Source organism: Cetorhinus maximus, chromosome 5, assembly GCF_964194155.1.
Source record: "Cetorhinus maximus chromosome 5, sCetMax3.hap1.1, whole genome shotgun sequence".
Lineage (NCBI taxonomy): Eukaryota > Metazoa > Chordata > Chondrichthyes > Lamniformes > Cetorhinidae > Cetorhinus > Cetorhinus maximus.
Genome location: NC_135883.1, coordinates 129,693,697 through 129,709,779, shown reverse-complemented (window position 1 = coordinate 129,709,779; position 16,083 = coordinate 129,693,697). Strand labels below are relative to the sequence as shown.

General features: G+C 42.1%; 1 protein-coding gene across 2 annotated transcripts in view; it reads left to right on the top strand.

Moving 5' to 3' along the window:
- cyb5r4 (cytochrome b5 reductase 4) overlaps positions 1-16,083 on the top strand; it is a 117,453-nt gene that overhangs the window by 43,872 nt on the left and 57,498 nt on the right. For both annotated transcript variants that reach the window (XM_078542486.1, XM_078542485.1), the window contains exons 7-10: positions 5,815-5,872; positions 8,718-8,811; positions 13,690-13,722; positions 14,218-14,340. In XM_078542486.1, the coding sequence (XP_078398612.1) occupies positions 5,815-5,872; positions 8,718-8,811; positions 13,690-13,722; positions 14,218-14,340 (308 nt within the window). The remainder of the gene's footprint in view (positions 1-5,814; positions 5,873-8,717; positions 8,812-13,689; positions 13,723-14,217; positions 14,341-16,083) is intronic.

Sequence of the window (16,083 nt, the reverse complement as noted above, 5' to 3'; positions counted from 1 at the left end):
TTCTAGCTCCTTCCGAGGATCAGCTGTGGAACTTAGTGGCATCTTGCAAACAGCTGCCCACCACTGCATCTCACTGGTCACTGATGCCCTCTTTGCAAGAACTGAACAAAATATTCATTTCTCTACAGATATGCCCTTGCAGGGACACAGGACATTGAGTTCCGCCACCATTGCTAGATTTCCCCAGATGCAGGGCATTATTGATTGAACCAATGTGGCCATCAAAGCACCAGGTGACCAGCCAGTGAGATTCATCAGCAGGAAGAGCTTGCACTCCCTCAACACTCTATTGGCCTGCGACCACAGCAAGAGCTTCTTCCATGTGTGTCCTTGCTTTCCTGGCAGCTGCCGTGACTCCCTCATCCTCTGTCAGTCCAGCCTGCCTCAGATCATCACTCGAACCCCCAAAGCGCATGGATGAATCCTAGGGGACATTGTGGTTGACTCTTAAATGCCCTATGAAATGGCCTAGCAAACCGCTACAAAGTCTCAAAAAAAGAATGAAACCAGATGGACCATCTGGCACTGATGTGGGCACCAGAAATGACAACGGCAAACTCAGCCCTGTCGACCCTGCAAAGTCCTCCTTACTAACATCTGGGGACTGGTGCCAAAATTGGGAGAGCTGTCTCACAGACTAGTCAAGCAACAGCCTGACATAGTCATCCTCACAGAATCATGCCTTACAGATAATGTCCCAGACACCGCCATCACCATCCCTGGGTATGTCATGTTCCACTGGCAGGACAGACCCAGCAGAGGTGATGGCACAGTGGTATACAGCCGGGAGTTGCCCTGGGAATTCTCAACATTGATTCCAGACCCCATGAAGTCTCATGGCATTAAGTGAAACATGGGCAATGAAACCTCCTTCTGATTACCACGTACTGCTTTCTCTCAGCTGATGAACCAGTGCTCCTCAAAGTTGAACACCACTTGGAGGAAGCACTGAGGTGGGAAGGGTGCAGAATGTACCCTGGGTGGGGGACTTCAATGTCCATCACCAAGAGTGGCTCGGTAGCACCACTACTGACCGAGCTGACCGAGTCCTAAAGGACATAGCTGCTAGACTGTGTTTGTGGCAGGTGGTGAGGGAACCAACAAGAGGGAAAAACATACCTAACCGCATCCTCACCAACCTTCCTACTGCTGATGCATCTGTCCATGACACTATCGGTAGGAGCGACCACCGCACAGTTGTTGTGGAGACAAAGTCCCACCTTCACATCGAGAATACCCCCCTTCGTGTTGTGTGGCACTACCACCAAGCTAAATGGGATAGATTTCGAACAGATCTAGCAACTCGAGACTGGACATCCATGAAGCGCTGTGGGCCATCAGCAGCAGCAGAATTGTACTCGAACACAATCTGTGAACACAAACTCATGGCCCAGCATTGACCCCACTCTACCATTCCCATCAAGCCAGGGGATCAACCCTGGTTCAATGAAGAGTGAAGGGGGCATGTCAGGAGCAGCACCAAGCATACCTAAAAATGAGGTGTCAACCTGGTGAAGCTATAACACAAGACTACTTCCATGCCAAACAGCATAAGCAGCAAGTGATGGACAGAACTAAGCGATCCCACAACCAACGGATCAGACCTAAGCTCTGAATTCCTGCCACATCCAGTCGTGAATGGTGGTGGACAATTAAACAACTCACTGGAGGAAGATGCTCCACAAATATTCCCATTCTCAAAGATCAGTGCAAAAGATAAGGCTGAAGCATTCGCAACGATCTTCAGACAGAAGTGCCAAGTGGATAGATCCATCTCGGTCTCCTCCAGATATCCCCAGCATCACAGATGCCAGTCTCCAGCCAATTCAGTTCACTCCACAAGATATCAAGAAACAGTTGAAGGCACTGGATAGTGCAAAGGTTACGGGCCCTGACAATATTCCAGCAATAGTACCGAAGACTTGTGCTCCAGAACTTGCCGCGCCCCTAGCCAAGCTGTTCCAGTATAGCTACAACACTGGCATCTACCCGGCTATGTGGAAAATTGCCCAGGTAAGTCCTGTACACAAAAAGCAGGACAAATCCAACTCGGCCAATTACCACCCCATTAATCTACCCTTGATCATCAGTAAAGTAATGGAAGGGGTCTTCAACAATGCAATCAAGCGGCACTTTCTTAGCAATAACCTGCTCACTGACACCCAGTTTGGGTTCCGCCAGGGTCTCTCAGCTCCTGACCTCATTACAGCCTTGGTTCAAGCATGGACAAAATAGCTGAACTCCCGAGGTCAGGTGAGAGTGAATGCCCCTGACATCAAGGCCACATTTGACCGAGTGTGGCATTAAGGAGCCCTAGCAAAACAAGGAAGATTCTCCACTGGTTGGAGTCATACCTAGCACAAAGGCAGGTGGTTGTGGTTGTTGGAGGTCAGTCATATCAGCCCCAGGATATTACTGCAGGAGTTCCTCAGGGTAGTGTCCTCAGCCCAACCATCTTCAGCTGCTTCATCAATGACTTTCCTTCCATCATAAGGTCAGAAGTGGGATGTTTGCTGATGATTGTACAATGTTCAGCACCATTCGCGATTCCTCAGATACTGAAGCAGTCCATGTCCAAATGCAGTAAGACCGAGACAATACCCAGGCTTGGGCTGACCAGTGGCAAGTAACATTCGCACCACACAAGTACCAGGCAATAACCATCTCCAACAAGAGAGAGCCTAACCATCGCCCCCTGAAGTTCCATGGCATTACCATCACTGAACCCCCACTATCAATATCTTGGGAATTGCCATTGGCCAGAAACTGAACTGAACTAGCCATATAAATACTGTGGTTACAAGAGCATGTCAGAGGCTTTGTCAAAGGGTAGGGTTTAAGGAGTGTCTTAAAGGAGTAAACAGAAGTAGCGAGACAGAGAGGAGTAGGGATGTTATTTCAGATCTTGGGGCCTAGGTAACTGAACACGCGGCCACCAATTGTGGAGCGATTAAAATCAGGGAGACACGAGATGAGAATTAGAGGAGCTCAGATATCTCGAAGGGTTGTAGGGCTGGAGGAGATTACAGAGATAGGGAGAAGCAAGGCCATGAAGGGATTTTAAAACAAGGATGAGAATTTTGAAATCAAGACATTGCTTGACTGGGAGCCAGTGTAGGTCAACAAGCACAGGGATGATAGGGGAACAAAACTTGCTTCTAGTTAGGACATGGGTACGGAGTGTTGGATGACAAGGTTGCAAATCTTTGAAATTCTCTACTTGAGAATGGTTGCTCAGTCATTGTGTATTCAAGACTTAGATTGATAGATCTTTGGACACTAAGGGAGTCAAGGAATATGGGGATAGGAAGAGAAAATGGAATTGCTGTAGAAGTGTAATTATGATCTTATTGAACACTAGAGCAGGCTCAAGGGGCCATACGGTCTACTTCTGCTTCTATTTCTTCTGTTCTTATATTCCGCCTCCTTGTATTCTCGTCTTCTAGCTATAAACCACAACACTTCATTAGCCTTTTTGGTTATTGTTTGTACCTGCCATTTTAATGATCTATGTCAATGGGCCTCAAGTCTCTGACTCTCCAAATTCTCTAGCTTTCCACCATTCAGGAAGTATTCTGACCCACCCTTTTTAGGTCCTAAGTGGATGGCCTCACTCTTTCCTACATGGAAATCCATTTGCTACAATTTTGCCTTTTTATTTAATCTGCTAATATCTTTTTGTAATGTTATACTTTCAACTACACTGCTTATAATGCCACCTATCTATGTGTCACCAGCAAATTTAGGCGTTAACAAATGTGGTGAATAGTTGAGGCCCCAATGCAGCTATGGGACACCACTCATCACATCCTGCCAATTGGACTACCTGTCATTATCCCTACTCTTTGTCACTTGCTTTCAATCACACACCTCCTTAATGACCTACATTGGTCACCTGTTCCTTAATGTATTAAATTTAAAATCCATGCCCTTCACAGCTTTACACAACTTTATCTCTGCATCCGTCTCCAGCCTTTTGATTCTACTGGTCCTCTGACTCTGACTTCCTATGCTTCCCCTCCCTTCCTTCCATTCCATGAGAAGCGACAGACCATAGGTTATCATACCTCAATGCTTTTCAGCTCTGTTCTCAAACCCTACCACCACACCACCCCCACCCCCCGCCCCTTTAACTCCTTCTTCATCTTTCAAAACTTTTACAATACAGAAATCAGCTTTTATTCATCTAAACTTGCCTCAAAATCTTGGTACACATTTATTTTCTCCCCTGAATCTAGTTTTTTCTAGATTAAGGATTCTATGTAAATGCAAGTTGTTGTAAACTGCTACTGGTGACAGTTATGGTAGTTTTAGTATCATCCACCACATCAACTTTCTGGATAACTATTGTCTAGTTTATCTGTCAACTTGTTCAAAGGGTGGCAAATGTCAAGGACATTAATGTCAAAACATTGTATTTACCAAAAGTTTGAAATTGCCAATCAGTTCTGATTTTTATTTTTTGAGCTTGCAAATATTTAACATTTCTATATAGCTATTTGCATATCTGTAGAGTTTATTACGTACAAGGTAACATATGAAAACATTTTAGAGCGTGGTGATAGCGAGAAAAGAGGAAAAACGGGATTAGGATTGAGATAAGGCAAGAGCATGATTGAAGAGGAAGATCTAACATAAATTTTTGAAGGGGAACTTCACCACTGCCTCAAACAGCTAATCAGCATGTCCCTATTGCCCTGTTCTCAACTTCCAAGAATATTCTTTCCATAAATCTGTAGTTCCTAAGTTTTGCTACTTCTCTTCATTATTTAATCTGGTTCATACCCTGTATTTTCAGCTACATCATTTAATCATGAATTCAGTACCAGGTGCCTGTTTGCAGTAAATATACAGATGAGGGTGGCCATTCAGTCCATTCTTCCAAAAGAAAATAAACCTATAACCGCAACCCCCCTTAAGGCATAGAACTGGGTTTTGAATGATCTTAAGATTTCATCACCAATTGATCAGAAGTACACTTCAAGTACTGATAATATTTAAAGTGAAGACATACTTCCTGACATCAGTTATAATTTTTTTAATTCATTCTGTGTTTTTCTAGTCTTCTATCACATGTCTGTTCTTTGAGGCCATGGATGTTACTCACTCACTTCAGTTTTACTGTGAAAATGTATTTTATATTCTGAATTTTAAAAGTTCCATCATCAAACTTAAATTATTTAAAAAAAGATTTTAGTAATATGGATATCACTAGCAAGGTTGGCATCTAGAGCGAGATCGGGAGGGACCGGATATTCCATTTTACTGGTCCGTCAAATTTTCTGTCTTGCGGGCTGGACTGGAAAATCCCGGCCCTAGTGCCCATTCCTAATTGACTCTGAGAAGGTCTTGACAAACTTTCTTCTTGAATTACATAGCAGTTTGATGAAGCTAAGTGGTTTGTTAGGCCAGTTCAGAAGGCAGTTAAGACTCAACTACCTTGGTATGGCTCTGGTGTCACACATGGGTCAAACTGGGTAAGGAGGATATGTTTCCTTCACTAAAGTACAAATTTGCCTTTCACCGCTTGAATCTATGGTACTTGATGATCTACACTCACGGCCCGTCATGATGTAGAGCTCCAAGTTTGCCTTTTCTCTATGGTTCAATTTCATGTATCCTTCTGCTATATCGCCTCTGTCACCTTTTTCACATGAAGGATCCCCAGTTTTTTCTAGTTTTCTATCCCATGTCCATTCTTTGAGTTATGGCTATACTCACTCACTTCAGTTTGACCGTGAAAATATGTTTTATATTCTGAATTCAAAAGGTATTGTCATCCAACTCAAATTGTTTTTTTAACAATTTTACCAGACATGAATGGTTTCAGACAGAGGATACAATCACAGTTGTTATATACACCAAAAAAAAGGTATGTGCTCAAGAATAAAACCATCTGCAGAATTGTCATTGGATAGATAACGTTTAATCTTAACTGACTGCAATAGCTTTGCTTAACTGTGGGACGTGGGAGAAGAAGCACAGACTGAATAATTCTGAAGATCAATTTAACGTGACAATTAAGAAGCTGCTGCCGTCTTTCTGAATTGTGTAACTAAATGTTTGACAAGCTGTGCAAACATTTGGTAAATTAAACCTTGAAAGTGATTTTGGCAAATGATAACATTGATCTTAATTTGTGTTGCTTTCAGCAAAATATGGCAAATGAATTCTCGCTCTATTGTGCTGTTCATTAGTAATCCTTCCAAGAAATATTACAAGTAAATCTAGAGTTTATAACTTGTGGAGCCAAACTATAGGCAAGTACTCCCCTGGACAAAATTAGATGATTTTCAAAGAACCTGTGCTGTATTGGGAAACATGGGTTCAATTTTTTATTAGCATCTCATTGTCCACCAGTGTCTACAAAATGTTTGTGTGCATGTATGCACGTACACACAATTCTCTTAAGTCCAACACTTGTTATACTTAGCTTTTCTACCACGGTAAAATATTTATTTTGATTTTAATTACCTCTGAACCCAATATTTTGTCTCCAAGGTAGCTGTTGCTGTTGTCTCCTTAACTATGAGCAGGCACAGAGAGCACCAGTCTGAGACTTCTACAACATTCAGATCAGATTTTCTTTTTGCATAATTTTTTTGAATATATTTTAAAATAGATTTTATTTTCAGCTAGGTCCTGTATGGTCTCATCACTGGTTCTTACTGAACCATCACCAGATGCCACCAAGTTCCCCCTCTCAGTTGCCATGCTGCCCTGCCTCTAAGCCACAATTGTAATTATTTTTACATGCGTTAAAGCTCGAACTGGCTTTGTAGTTAAAATGGTAGCATATTTACCAGAGAATAAAGGGAAGATGGTGGGGAAGAGTATGCAAGAGTGGGGAGCAGAAAGGTTGCAGATGGGAGCAATAAAAGAAGGAAGGGGGGGAGGGAGAAATTGGGTATCAACTGGTGGGTGAGAGGAAGTAGAAGAGAGAAATGTGAGAGGGGTGAACTCAGCTAAATAAAGGTTGCTGGCTGCCAATTTTCTCTACTTCCACTCCTAGAATAATGCCAGCCCTCAACTTTTCAATTTCAGTAGCTCTTCCAGCTCTCCCTCTCAACTTCCAACTGTCCAATACTTGTCTGGCCTTCCATTCTCTCTCTGCCTCTTAACTTTCATCCTTTTCTTGTGCCTCCCATCTTCCATCCCTGTCCCTCTTTCAACTTCCCAACCTCCATCTCTCAAAGATCCCAATCCCCAGTTTACCCAAACAACAGATTAAGCCTTCAAACTGTTGTCAAATCTCAGTAGTTTAACCATAGTCTTGGGAAACTCCAAGACCCCACTCTAGTTTATCAAACTGGAAGACTACCTCACTTTCCCTGTGCAAGGAAAATACAAGCCAGTGTTGAAACACAGAACCGTCATAGAATAGAGATCCGAGGAAGGGAGAGAAAAAAAAAATCCACATAAGACAAAGGAATATTAAAGGAGAAGAGGGCAGAGGGGAAGGAGCAGTAAAACCCTTGATACCTGCCCTCCCTAAGTGCTCCAAAATACCAGGAATCTACTCCTATCCTGGTGCATTTTGTCTATTATTTTTCAGACAGTTCCCGGTATCTGAAATGCGAGAGAAAGTCAAGGGGTCTGGTAACAATGGGAAGAGATATCTGGACAAAACAGCTTAGCAGAAAGATATTTGGGATTTCAAAGCACTGGAGGGGTTCTTGGAGTTTGGTAAAGCAACCAGGGTACCCTCCGAGTTATGTGTAATGCCATGGGAGGGGGTCAACTAGTTTATATTGTTGAGAAACCATAGCTATGTAAGGTGCACTTGCTGTGTCGGTATTAACTTTGTACACTTTTTTTTTGATGTACAAATTTCTTGTCACAATATTTCCGTCACTGTTCAGCTTTCCAATTTGAGCACTGATTCCATTCTCTTCGGAATCTTCCTGTTAGGTGACATTGTGCCGCTGTTCTGCACTTGTACCTGCTTAATAGGCTAGAACATGTGATCACCTCATGCCTGTGTTCTTCCATCTCCCCCCCTCTCTCTGCACATGCTCTGCTTTTCACACATTGTCTTGTGTGTTCACTCTCAAGCTTTCTCTTTTGGACTGGTTTTCTCTTTCTGAGACACTGATTTCCACCATTTCCACTATTTGTCAGTCTCTGCTCTCAGCTAAACATTCATAATGAGCACAGGTGGAGAACATAGATGTCTGGCTATCTGTTTCTATGGAAACAGTTCTCCACTGTGCTCAGTCCATTTCAGGTCACAACAACTCACTACCCTTACCAAGTATTGCTTTTTTTAAAAATGCATTCAGGATGTGAGTGATATTGGCTCAGATGTTTTTATTACCCATCCTTAATTGTCTTGGTTTGTACAACTGAGTATCTTGTTAGGTCATGAAGAGTGAACTGTTGTTTGAACTTGAGCCACATTTAGGCCAGATCAGGTAGAGGTGACTGAATCCCGTCTCTGACAGACTTCAGTGTACTGGTTAAGTGTTTATAACAACCAGTTCTGGTACAAACTCAGACATTACATGTTCCTTTCAAAAGGGAAGGGACGAATTTGCAATGACTATTTATATGATAAACATAATGGTACCGGTAATTGAAATACTGCTTGCATGTGAAATGAGCAGTTATTCCAAGTATTTGTACATCTGCTTATTTAAATTTTTAATCTGAATTTATTAATTTGAAGCAGCATAGAATTTGTGGCAGTTCTTAATTTGTGCAAAATTCTTTCAAAGGACATCAACTCAGGTTCCGTGATTGTAGATTTGGAAGGTGGTGTGCTAAGAACAGAAGTTCGTCAACAAAAATATTCTTATATCCTTCACCTGGGTACGTAGGTGCTTCACTGTTGCTGTTGGTCAAACAAATCAGAAAATAAGATGAGTTTTCATTTTGTATGTACATTATTTGTTCCATATTTTTCACTGATATTGCACTTTTGAAGGCTTTGATAATACATCGCTGAAAATCTGTCTATTAAATTTCAAGACTGAAATCGTTCATTGTTGCAAGATTAAAACTCATATGGGCCAGCACCAAGCTATTGAAACAAATGGTTTAAGACATTTTAAAGAAAACCGTTTCTCCATTTTACTCTAAACATTTTTAAATTGAAAACTACAAGTAGAAAATGTTTGTGCTAGCAAATTAAAAGAAAGTAGGAAATGTTAAAACAAGGCATAGAATGCCTCGAGCCTATTTGATGATATGGGATACAGTATTTTATTGTCCATTTAACTAATAGTATGGGATCTTAAGAAGAGGATGATGACCTGTTCAAGATTTTATCACAAATACCAAGAACCTTTTAATGTAGTGAAACATCCTAAGAAGTTTCACAGAAGGGCAGCTAATGGCTTAACCCCCATTTTTAAGGTGAAATGTGTAAGCTCCTTGTACTTCAGGTTAGAAATGAGGATGGAGGGGTGGGGTAGGGGCGGGGCGGGGCGGGGGGGATAAAGTTGGCCAGAGGAGTTGGTTTATAGTGAAAAGAGGGAGTTTGAAGTTGTCCTTGATCCTGGAGTAAGAAGGGAATTTAGCCATGGAGAATTTAAAGCCATATTACCTGAAGCAGGAAAGCAGAACCATAGCTAATGGTAAACATTGAAATCTCCAGTCATGGGCATTACAGCAGAAAGGAAGTTAAAATTGATTAAATTTATTTTTCTGAAGAAAGATTTGAAAATTTCACAAGTTATGAATTTGAGAGCATTTGAAACAGTAGATTAAAATAGTAAGGAGAGACAGGTTGTTTACAGGAATAGGCGATTCAATAGGAATAGGTGGTTCAATGGAGCAACATCAGCATAAGATGAAAGGGATATCCTTTGCATCTGTATCAGGTAGATGGATTCCAACAGTAAAGTGATGGAAGGTGCTGTTGGCAGTTCTATTAAGTAGCACTTACTCAGCAATGATGATTGCACAGTATTCAGTACCCATTCATAACTCCTCAGATACTGAAGAAGTCTGCCTGCATGCAGCAAGACCTGGACAACATGGAGGTCTGGCCTGGTAAGTGGCAAGTAACATTCATGCCACACAAATGCCAGGTGACGACCATCTCCAACAAGAGAGAAGCTAACCATCTCCCCTTGACACTCAGCTGCATTACCATTACCTGACCGGCAACACCTTGGGAGTTACCATTGACCAGAAACCTAACTGGACCAGCTGGATGAATTCTTTAACTACAAGAACAGGTTAGAGGCTGCAAATTCTGAGGCGAACAACTCATTTCCTGACTCTCCAAAGCCTGTGCACCATCTGCAAGGCACAAGTCAGGAGTGTGATGGAATATGCTCCACATGCCTGAATGAATGCTACTCCAACAACACCCAAGAAGCTCAACACCGTTGAGGACAAAGCAGCCAACTTGATTGACATCCCATCCACGGCAGCAACTCACCAAGCCTCCTTTGACAGCATATTCCAAACTCTCAATCACTCTCACCTAGAAGGACAATGGCAGCAGATGCATGGGAACACCCCCAAATTTCCCTCCAAGCCACATAGCATCCTGACTTGCAGTTGGTCCCTTCACTATCGCTGAGTCAAAATCCTGGAACTCATTCCTTAACATCACTGTGGGTGCACCTACACCATATGGACTGCAGCGGTTCAAGAAAGCGACTCACCACCACCTTCTCAAGGGCAATTGGGAATGGACGATAAATGCTGGTCTAGCCACTGACACCCTCATTTTCATGAACAAATTTTAAAGAAGCGTTGTTTTCAGCAGAAGCCATTTTCTTCTGCCTCCCAGAACTTCTAATTCTTAAGCTCCAAGAGAATAGTCAGTGTGAAATTGCATTTTCAAATTAGAGCAGGCTGTGCTGGTCTGAGATGAAGCAGGAAATTTTATTGTGCAGGGTGAATTCATAATAGATATTAAATATTTTATTTTACTTTTGATGGCGCAAGTGAGAATGTAGGTGTAATTGAGAATGATATAGAACAAATTTTAGTGATAACTGTGGAAAGGGACTTGGTCCTGAAAAATTAATAGAACTCAAGGCAGATAAGACAGAGTCCTAATGGCAGTTGTCCACCTTTAAATGTGAAAATTATGGCATGGGATTAGAGATAGACAATGCAACACCAGGCTAGTAACATCAGTTGTGGACTTCATAATTTGAGATAAACTTAGTGAGCACTTAAAGCTTTTCATTCTAAGTCCAGCAGCATACATTAATTAGTCATGTTTCTCGAAGATGTGATTCTGTAGATAAAGGGAATGCAGTTGATATGGTGTGTGGATTTTCAGAGGGCATTCAATGAGGTACCAAAAGAGATTGAAAAATTCTGTTGCATGGTCCAAGGGAAAATCAGAGACTGGAATCATAAAATGGTTAGAGCACAGGAAGAAGTTATTCGGTTCGTTGTGTCCTCGCCGGCTCTCTGCAAGAGCAACCCACCTAGTCTCGCTCCCCTGCCTTTTCCCCATAGCTCGCAATTTTTTTCTCTTCAGATAATTACCCAATTCTCTTTTGAGAATCATGGTTGAATCTGTCTCCACCACATTCTCAGACAGTGCATTCCAGACCTTAACCACTTGCTGCATAAAAAAGATTTTCCTTACGCCACCGTTGCTTCCTTTGCCACTTACCTTAAATATTTGTCCTCTGGTTCTCGACCCTTCCGCCAATCCGAACAGTTTCTGCCTATGTACTCTGTCCAGACTACTCATGATTTTATTAAATCTTCTCTCAATCTTCTCTAATGAGAGCAGCTCCAGTTTCTCCCATTATGTCCATGTAACTGAATTCGCTCCTCCTGGAACCATTCTCGTGAATCTTTTCTGCACCCTCTCTAATGCCTCCACATTATTCCTAAATGTGGCGCCCTGAATTGGACACAATACTGCAGTTGAAGCCAAACCAATGGTTTATGAAGGTACACCATAACTTACTTGCTTTTGTGCCAGTGTAGTGCAGCTTCTGGACGACCAGAGCAATTCAGACAGCAACTTTCTAATTTCCGCATTTAACTCTACATGTTCAGATACTGGAAGTTGCTGTCGAGTTTACTCCTTAACAACAATGAGCACTGGTAGCTTGACCTTTATTCTCACCACAAAATCCAATCCGTTGTCTTATCTCCCACCCCTTCAAATAAGGGTTAGAATAGAACTTTAATATGTAGGTACCTGATGTTTTATATTAAATGTAAAAAACTGGTTTGCAAATCCTGTCAGAGGTAATGTCCTACAGCATCAAGTCTTCAGCTAAGCAAGTGACTGATCAGAATAGCGAAGATGATGTTGAGTACGTGTAACTTTTCTTCTTTCTTCTAAAGGCAGTGATTAATGCTTCATCAAGGCTCATCCAACTGGGCACTCTTAGTGAGGCAAGGCATTTTCTGGGAGCACCAATTTAAGCAGTCGGCCCTAAAAGGTTCACTAATGCCCTTCAGTGAAATGCACTTTTTATCCCTCCCCTTTTCCTCTGATAGAGGACCCCAGTATCACACGATAGGCTCGATTTTGCACTCTTCCTTCGGGGAGGAAAGGGGGCGTTTAAGGCAGGGTGACATGTAAAATCCAGTGGGCGCCATGCCTGCTGCCTACCTGACCAATCCAGCCCTGTCTGCAATTAAACCTCATAGGCAACCTGCCCGACCTTAAGCCAATTAATAACCACTTAAGGGCCTCATCGAGTTGCCACAGGCATTTTATCCATGGTGGGGAGATCCATGACATGTGAGATGCCCAACAGCTTTAGCTGTATGGGCTGGTGTTGGGCAAGGAGAAGGGTGGGGACCTCTTTTGTGGGCCCTCTGGGCCCATCAAAATAATAGTGGAAACTTTAATCACATGCAGCTTTCTTCAGACTCAGATGATGCCAGGAGCAGACAAGGTTCACCCTCCAGTCCCTTTTACCTTCCCCACCAGCCTCTCAAACCTGGCCCCCCCGAGACCTCCCTCAGCAGGGCCTGTCAGCCTGGCCCTGGCAAGACCTTGGACATCTCCGAGTCTGGACTCTTCTTTGTCAGGATTGGCTGCAGTCCCAGTGGTGGCCACTGCTCCCAGTGGCACTGCTGGGACTAGAGAGCTGCCGGCCAAATAGATTGGCCAGCAGCTCTTTGAGAGGAGATTTCCTTGCTAGGTAGGGATAGAAGTCTCACCTGCAACTGCTTAACTGTGCTCACAGCATTGAATGACTGCAGGGTAGCTGTTGGGAGGAGGTGGGCTCTCCCTGACTTTTTTAGTCAGGGTGGTGGGGCCACTGCGCCACATTAAATCCAGCCCTATGTGATTTTTAATTTAATGTCTTCTGAAATAGCCTAGTGTGCCACTCAGTTGTGAAAATAATTGCTGTAAAGAAGATGTTCCATCACCCACTTAAGACAACCATGAATGGGTAATAAATGTGTCCTTGCCAGCATGGCTCACAACCTGAGAACAAATGGTCAGACTTTGACTGGGTAATTTGTCACTCACCAGACTGAACTTGGGATCTTCTCAGTTGATATATGGCTTGGTTCCATGTAATGCTATTTACCCATCCAGCCAACAGGAGCATAAATTCACTCTCATTAGTTCACAGCATTGCAAGAGGACATTTGAGTGTCTTGATGTTAATTCGTCCTGATGTTTTATATTAAATATATAGATTTTATATGGATATAGATTTTGTTTTACTTTAATTGTAAATATTTTGAAATGTTTTTTGATACTAACGTAAGACCTTGACTTTTTTTATATAGAACTAAGTCATGAAGTACAAGAGGTAGTTTCTGGTATGTAGAATTTTAATAAAATCGCCTGCTTTCAGAAAATACTGAAATTATCATTCGATGTTTTTCATAATTGTAGATGAATTTCTCATTGATAGATGATAACATTTTTGCACTTAGTTCCTTGCAAGATAATTACCTGTTTACATCAATACCTCGTTAAATATCACCTTCATACTAATCTCACAAAATGCATCAATAAAATATCAATATATTTTAGAAACGTTCTATTGTTCACCCAAAATACAAGGACAATTTTCCGAATTCATGATGCAGACTTTGCTTTTATTCTGCCCGTAACTCGTGCAGAAATTTAGGTAGGGACTTCCCACAATATTCTGTTAATGTAAAATTAACCTTAAAGTTCATCTTCATTAAGAAGATATGTTTATGATAATTACAACTTTGGCTCCAGCTTCATGTTGCATTAGGAATTTAATGTTAAACGCCATTTCATGTACACCCTGTTAATTAGAAGTAAATTGCAATTTTTTTTAGTGCACTGTGCCAGTAAGGTGGGAAAAATAGAACTGCACCTGAAAAAGCTTAACAGTGCAATATGGAGTGATCTTGGACAACCTCTAGAACATCATAACTCATTCAAAAAGAATACCGATGGAGGTATGAATATGTATACTTTTATCATTTGAGTTATATGTTGAAAGATTTATTTTCTTTTGAAATCTTTTCTTCGTTTGTGATCTCAGTGAAAGATATACAGTTTAGGTTCTCTATTCCACATCCTCTTGTGGGAGAATCTAGAACTAAGGGTCACTGCTTTAAAATCAGGGGCCGCCCATTTAAGACAGTGATGAGGAGAATTTTTTTCTCTGAGGGTCATGAGCCTTCCTCAAAAGATGGTGGAAGCAGATTTTTGATAAGCAAGGGGGTGAAAGGTTATCAGGGGTAGACAGGAATATAGAGTTGAGGTTACAATCAGATCAGCCATGATCTAATTGAATGGCCGAGCAGGCTCGAGGGGCCGAGTGGCCTACTTCTGCTCTTAACTCATATGCTTGTATCCTCCACACAACCACAGGGGCATAGCCTGGCGTGATAGCTTCTGCGGAAACCATTGCATAGGGCATATTTAGAAATGTCATCATGATGTTCCAGAGATGGTGCTGCACATAGTCTCCATCTCCCACATTTGTATGGAGTCCTATGGGCTGTTTTATTGTGCCCGTTGCTTTAGCCCCAGCTAAAAGATCTTTGCTTGTTGCTATGGGCACCAAAGCTCTCGGTCACTTAGGTTAGGAAGGCAAAGTTTCAAATATTTGCTGATCTAGCTTTTTTCATTCTTATTCTGTTTCCTACAATCATTAAGTTGGTTGCATCATCCCAGGCTGTGCTTTCTAGGTTAGCCAGGTGAAAGATATGCTAGGTTGTGTGGCAGCACCAAACGGCCAATTCTATGCTTCCCAGGTGACCATATTTGTAACATATGAAATTTACTTTATGTAGCATGCTCATTATATATACCCAACACTAATACACTCTGATGGAAGTTAGTTTTATTCAGACTAGTAATTTACTAGTTGAGAGCAAATAAAGCAAGCAAAAATCAAATAGAAGCACTGGAATAAAAGATTGCACAGGTTGGAATTTTAGCACCGGTGACACCTAGCTAGATTGTGCTTGTATGACTTGCTCTTCATACTAATTATGCATTACATCGCTTGCATTGATAAATATATATGTATAAATATCTGCCAAAGGCTTTAAGTACTGTGCGTTGATGAATAAAATGCTTGTTGCATGAGCATGATGTCAAAACTCAGCAAATCTCTCTCAGCTTTTGCAGCCATCTGTAAGGAATAGTTTCACCTTGTTTTCCACTACATTCAGAGCAAGATATGCAAGAATAGTTTAAGAAATCTAGCCCTTTCCATTCAGGCTCCAGCATTGATTGGTGCCAAGGAAATGGATGACATCACACTCTACTTCAACACTTCCTTTCTTCCTCAGTTCTCTGTCCAAAGGCAAGCTCATCCCACAGTGTTGCAATCTCTACCACGGGTAGGCAAGGAAGCAGGTCCCGATTGCACCCCAGCGAGAATGGGGATCGAACCCTGTCCTGTTGGTACCAGTTTGATCCACACCTGCCGTCCAGCCAACTGAGCCACCCAGCCCCTCCCCCAAAGTATCCAAGTTGCTATTACATGCATGTTATAGTCTGGAGCTATGAATAGTGATGGTTGAGGCTCCAATTTTCTTTCCATCACATGGCTGACGAGGAATCTCAGCCACTCTTACCCCCTGCCATTGGGGGCCACTGGAAGGACCTGCAGATTGATACTCAACCGCGTTATGAACACACCTTCCTTGCCCCTCAAGCCCTGAAATGGGACTTAAACCCAGAGC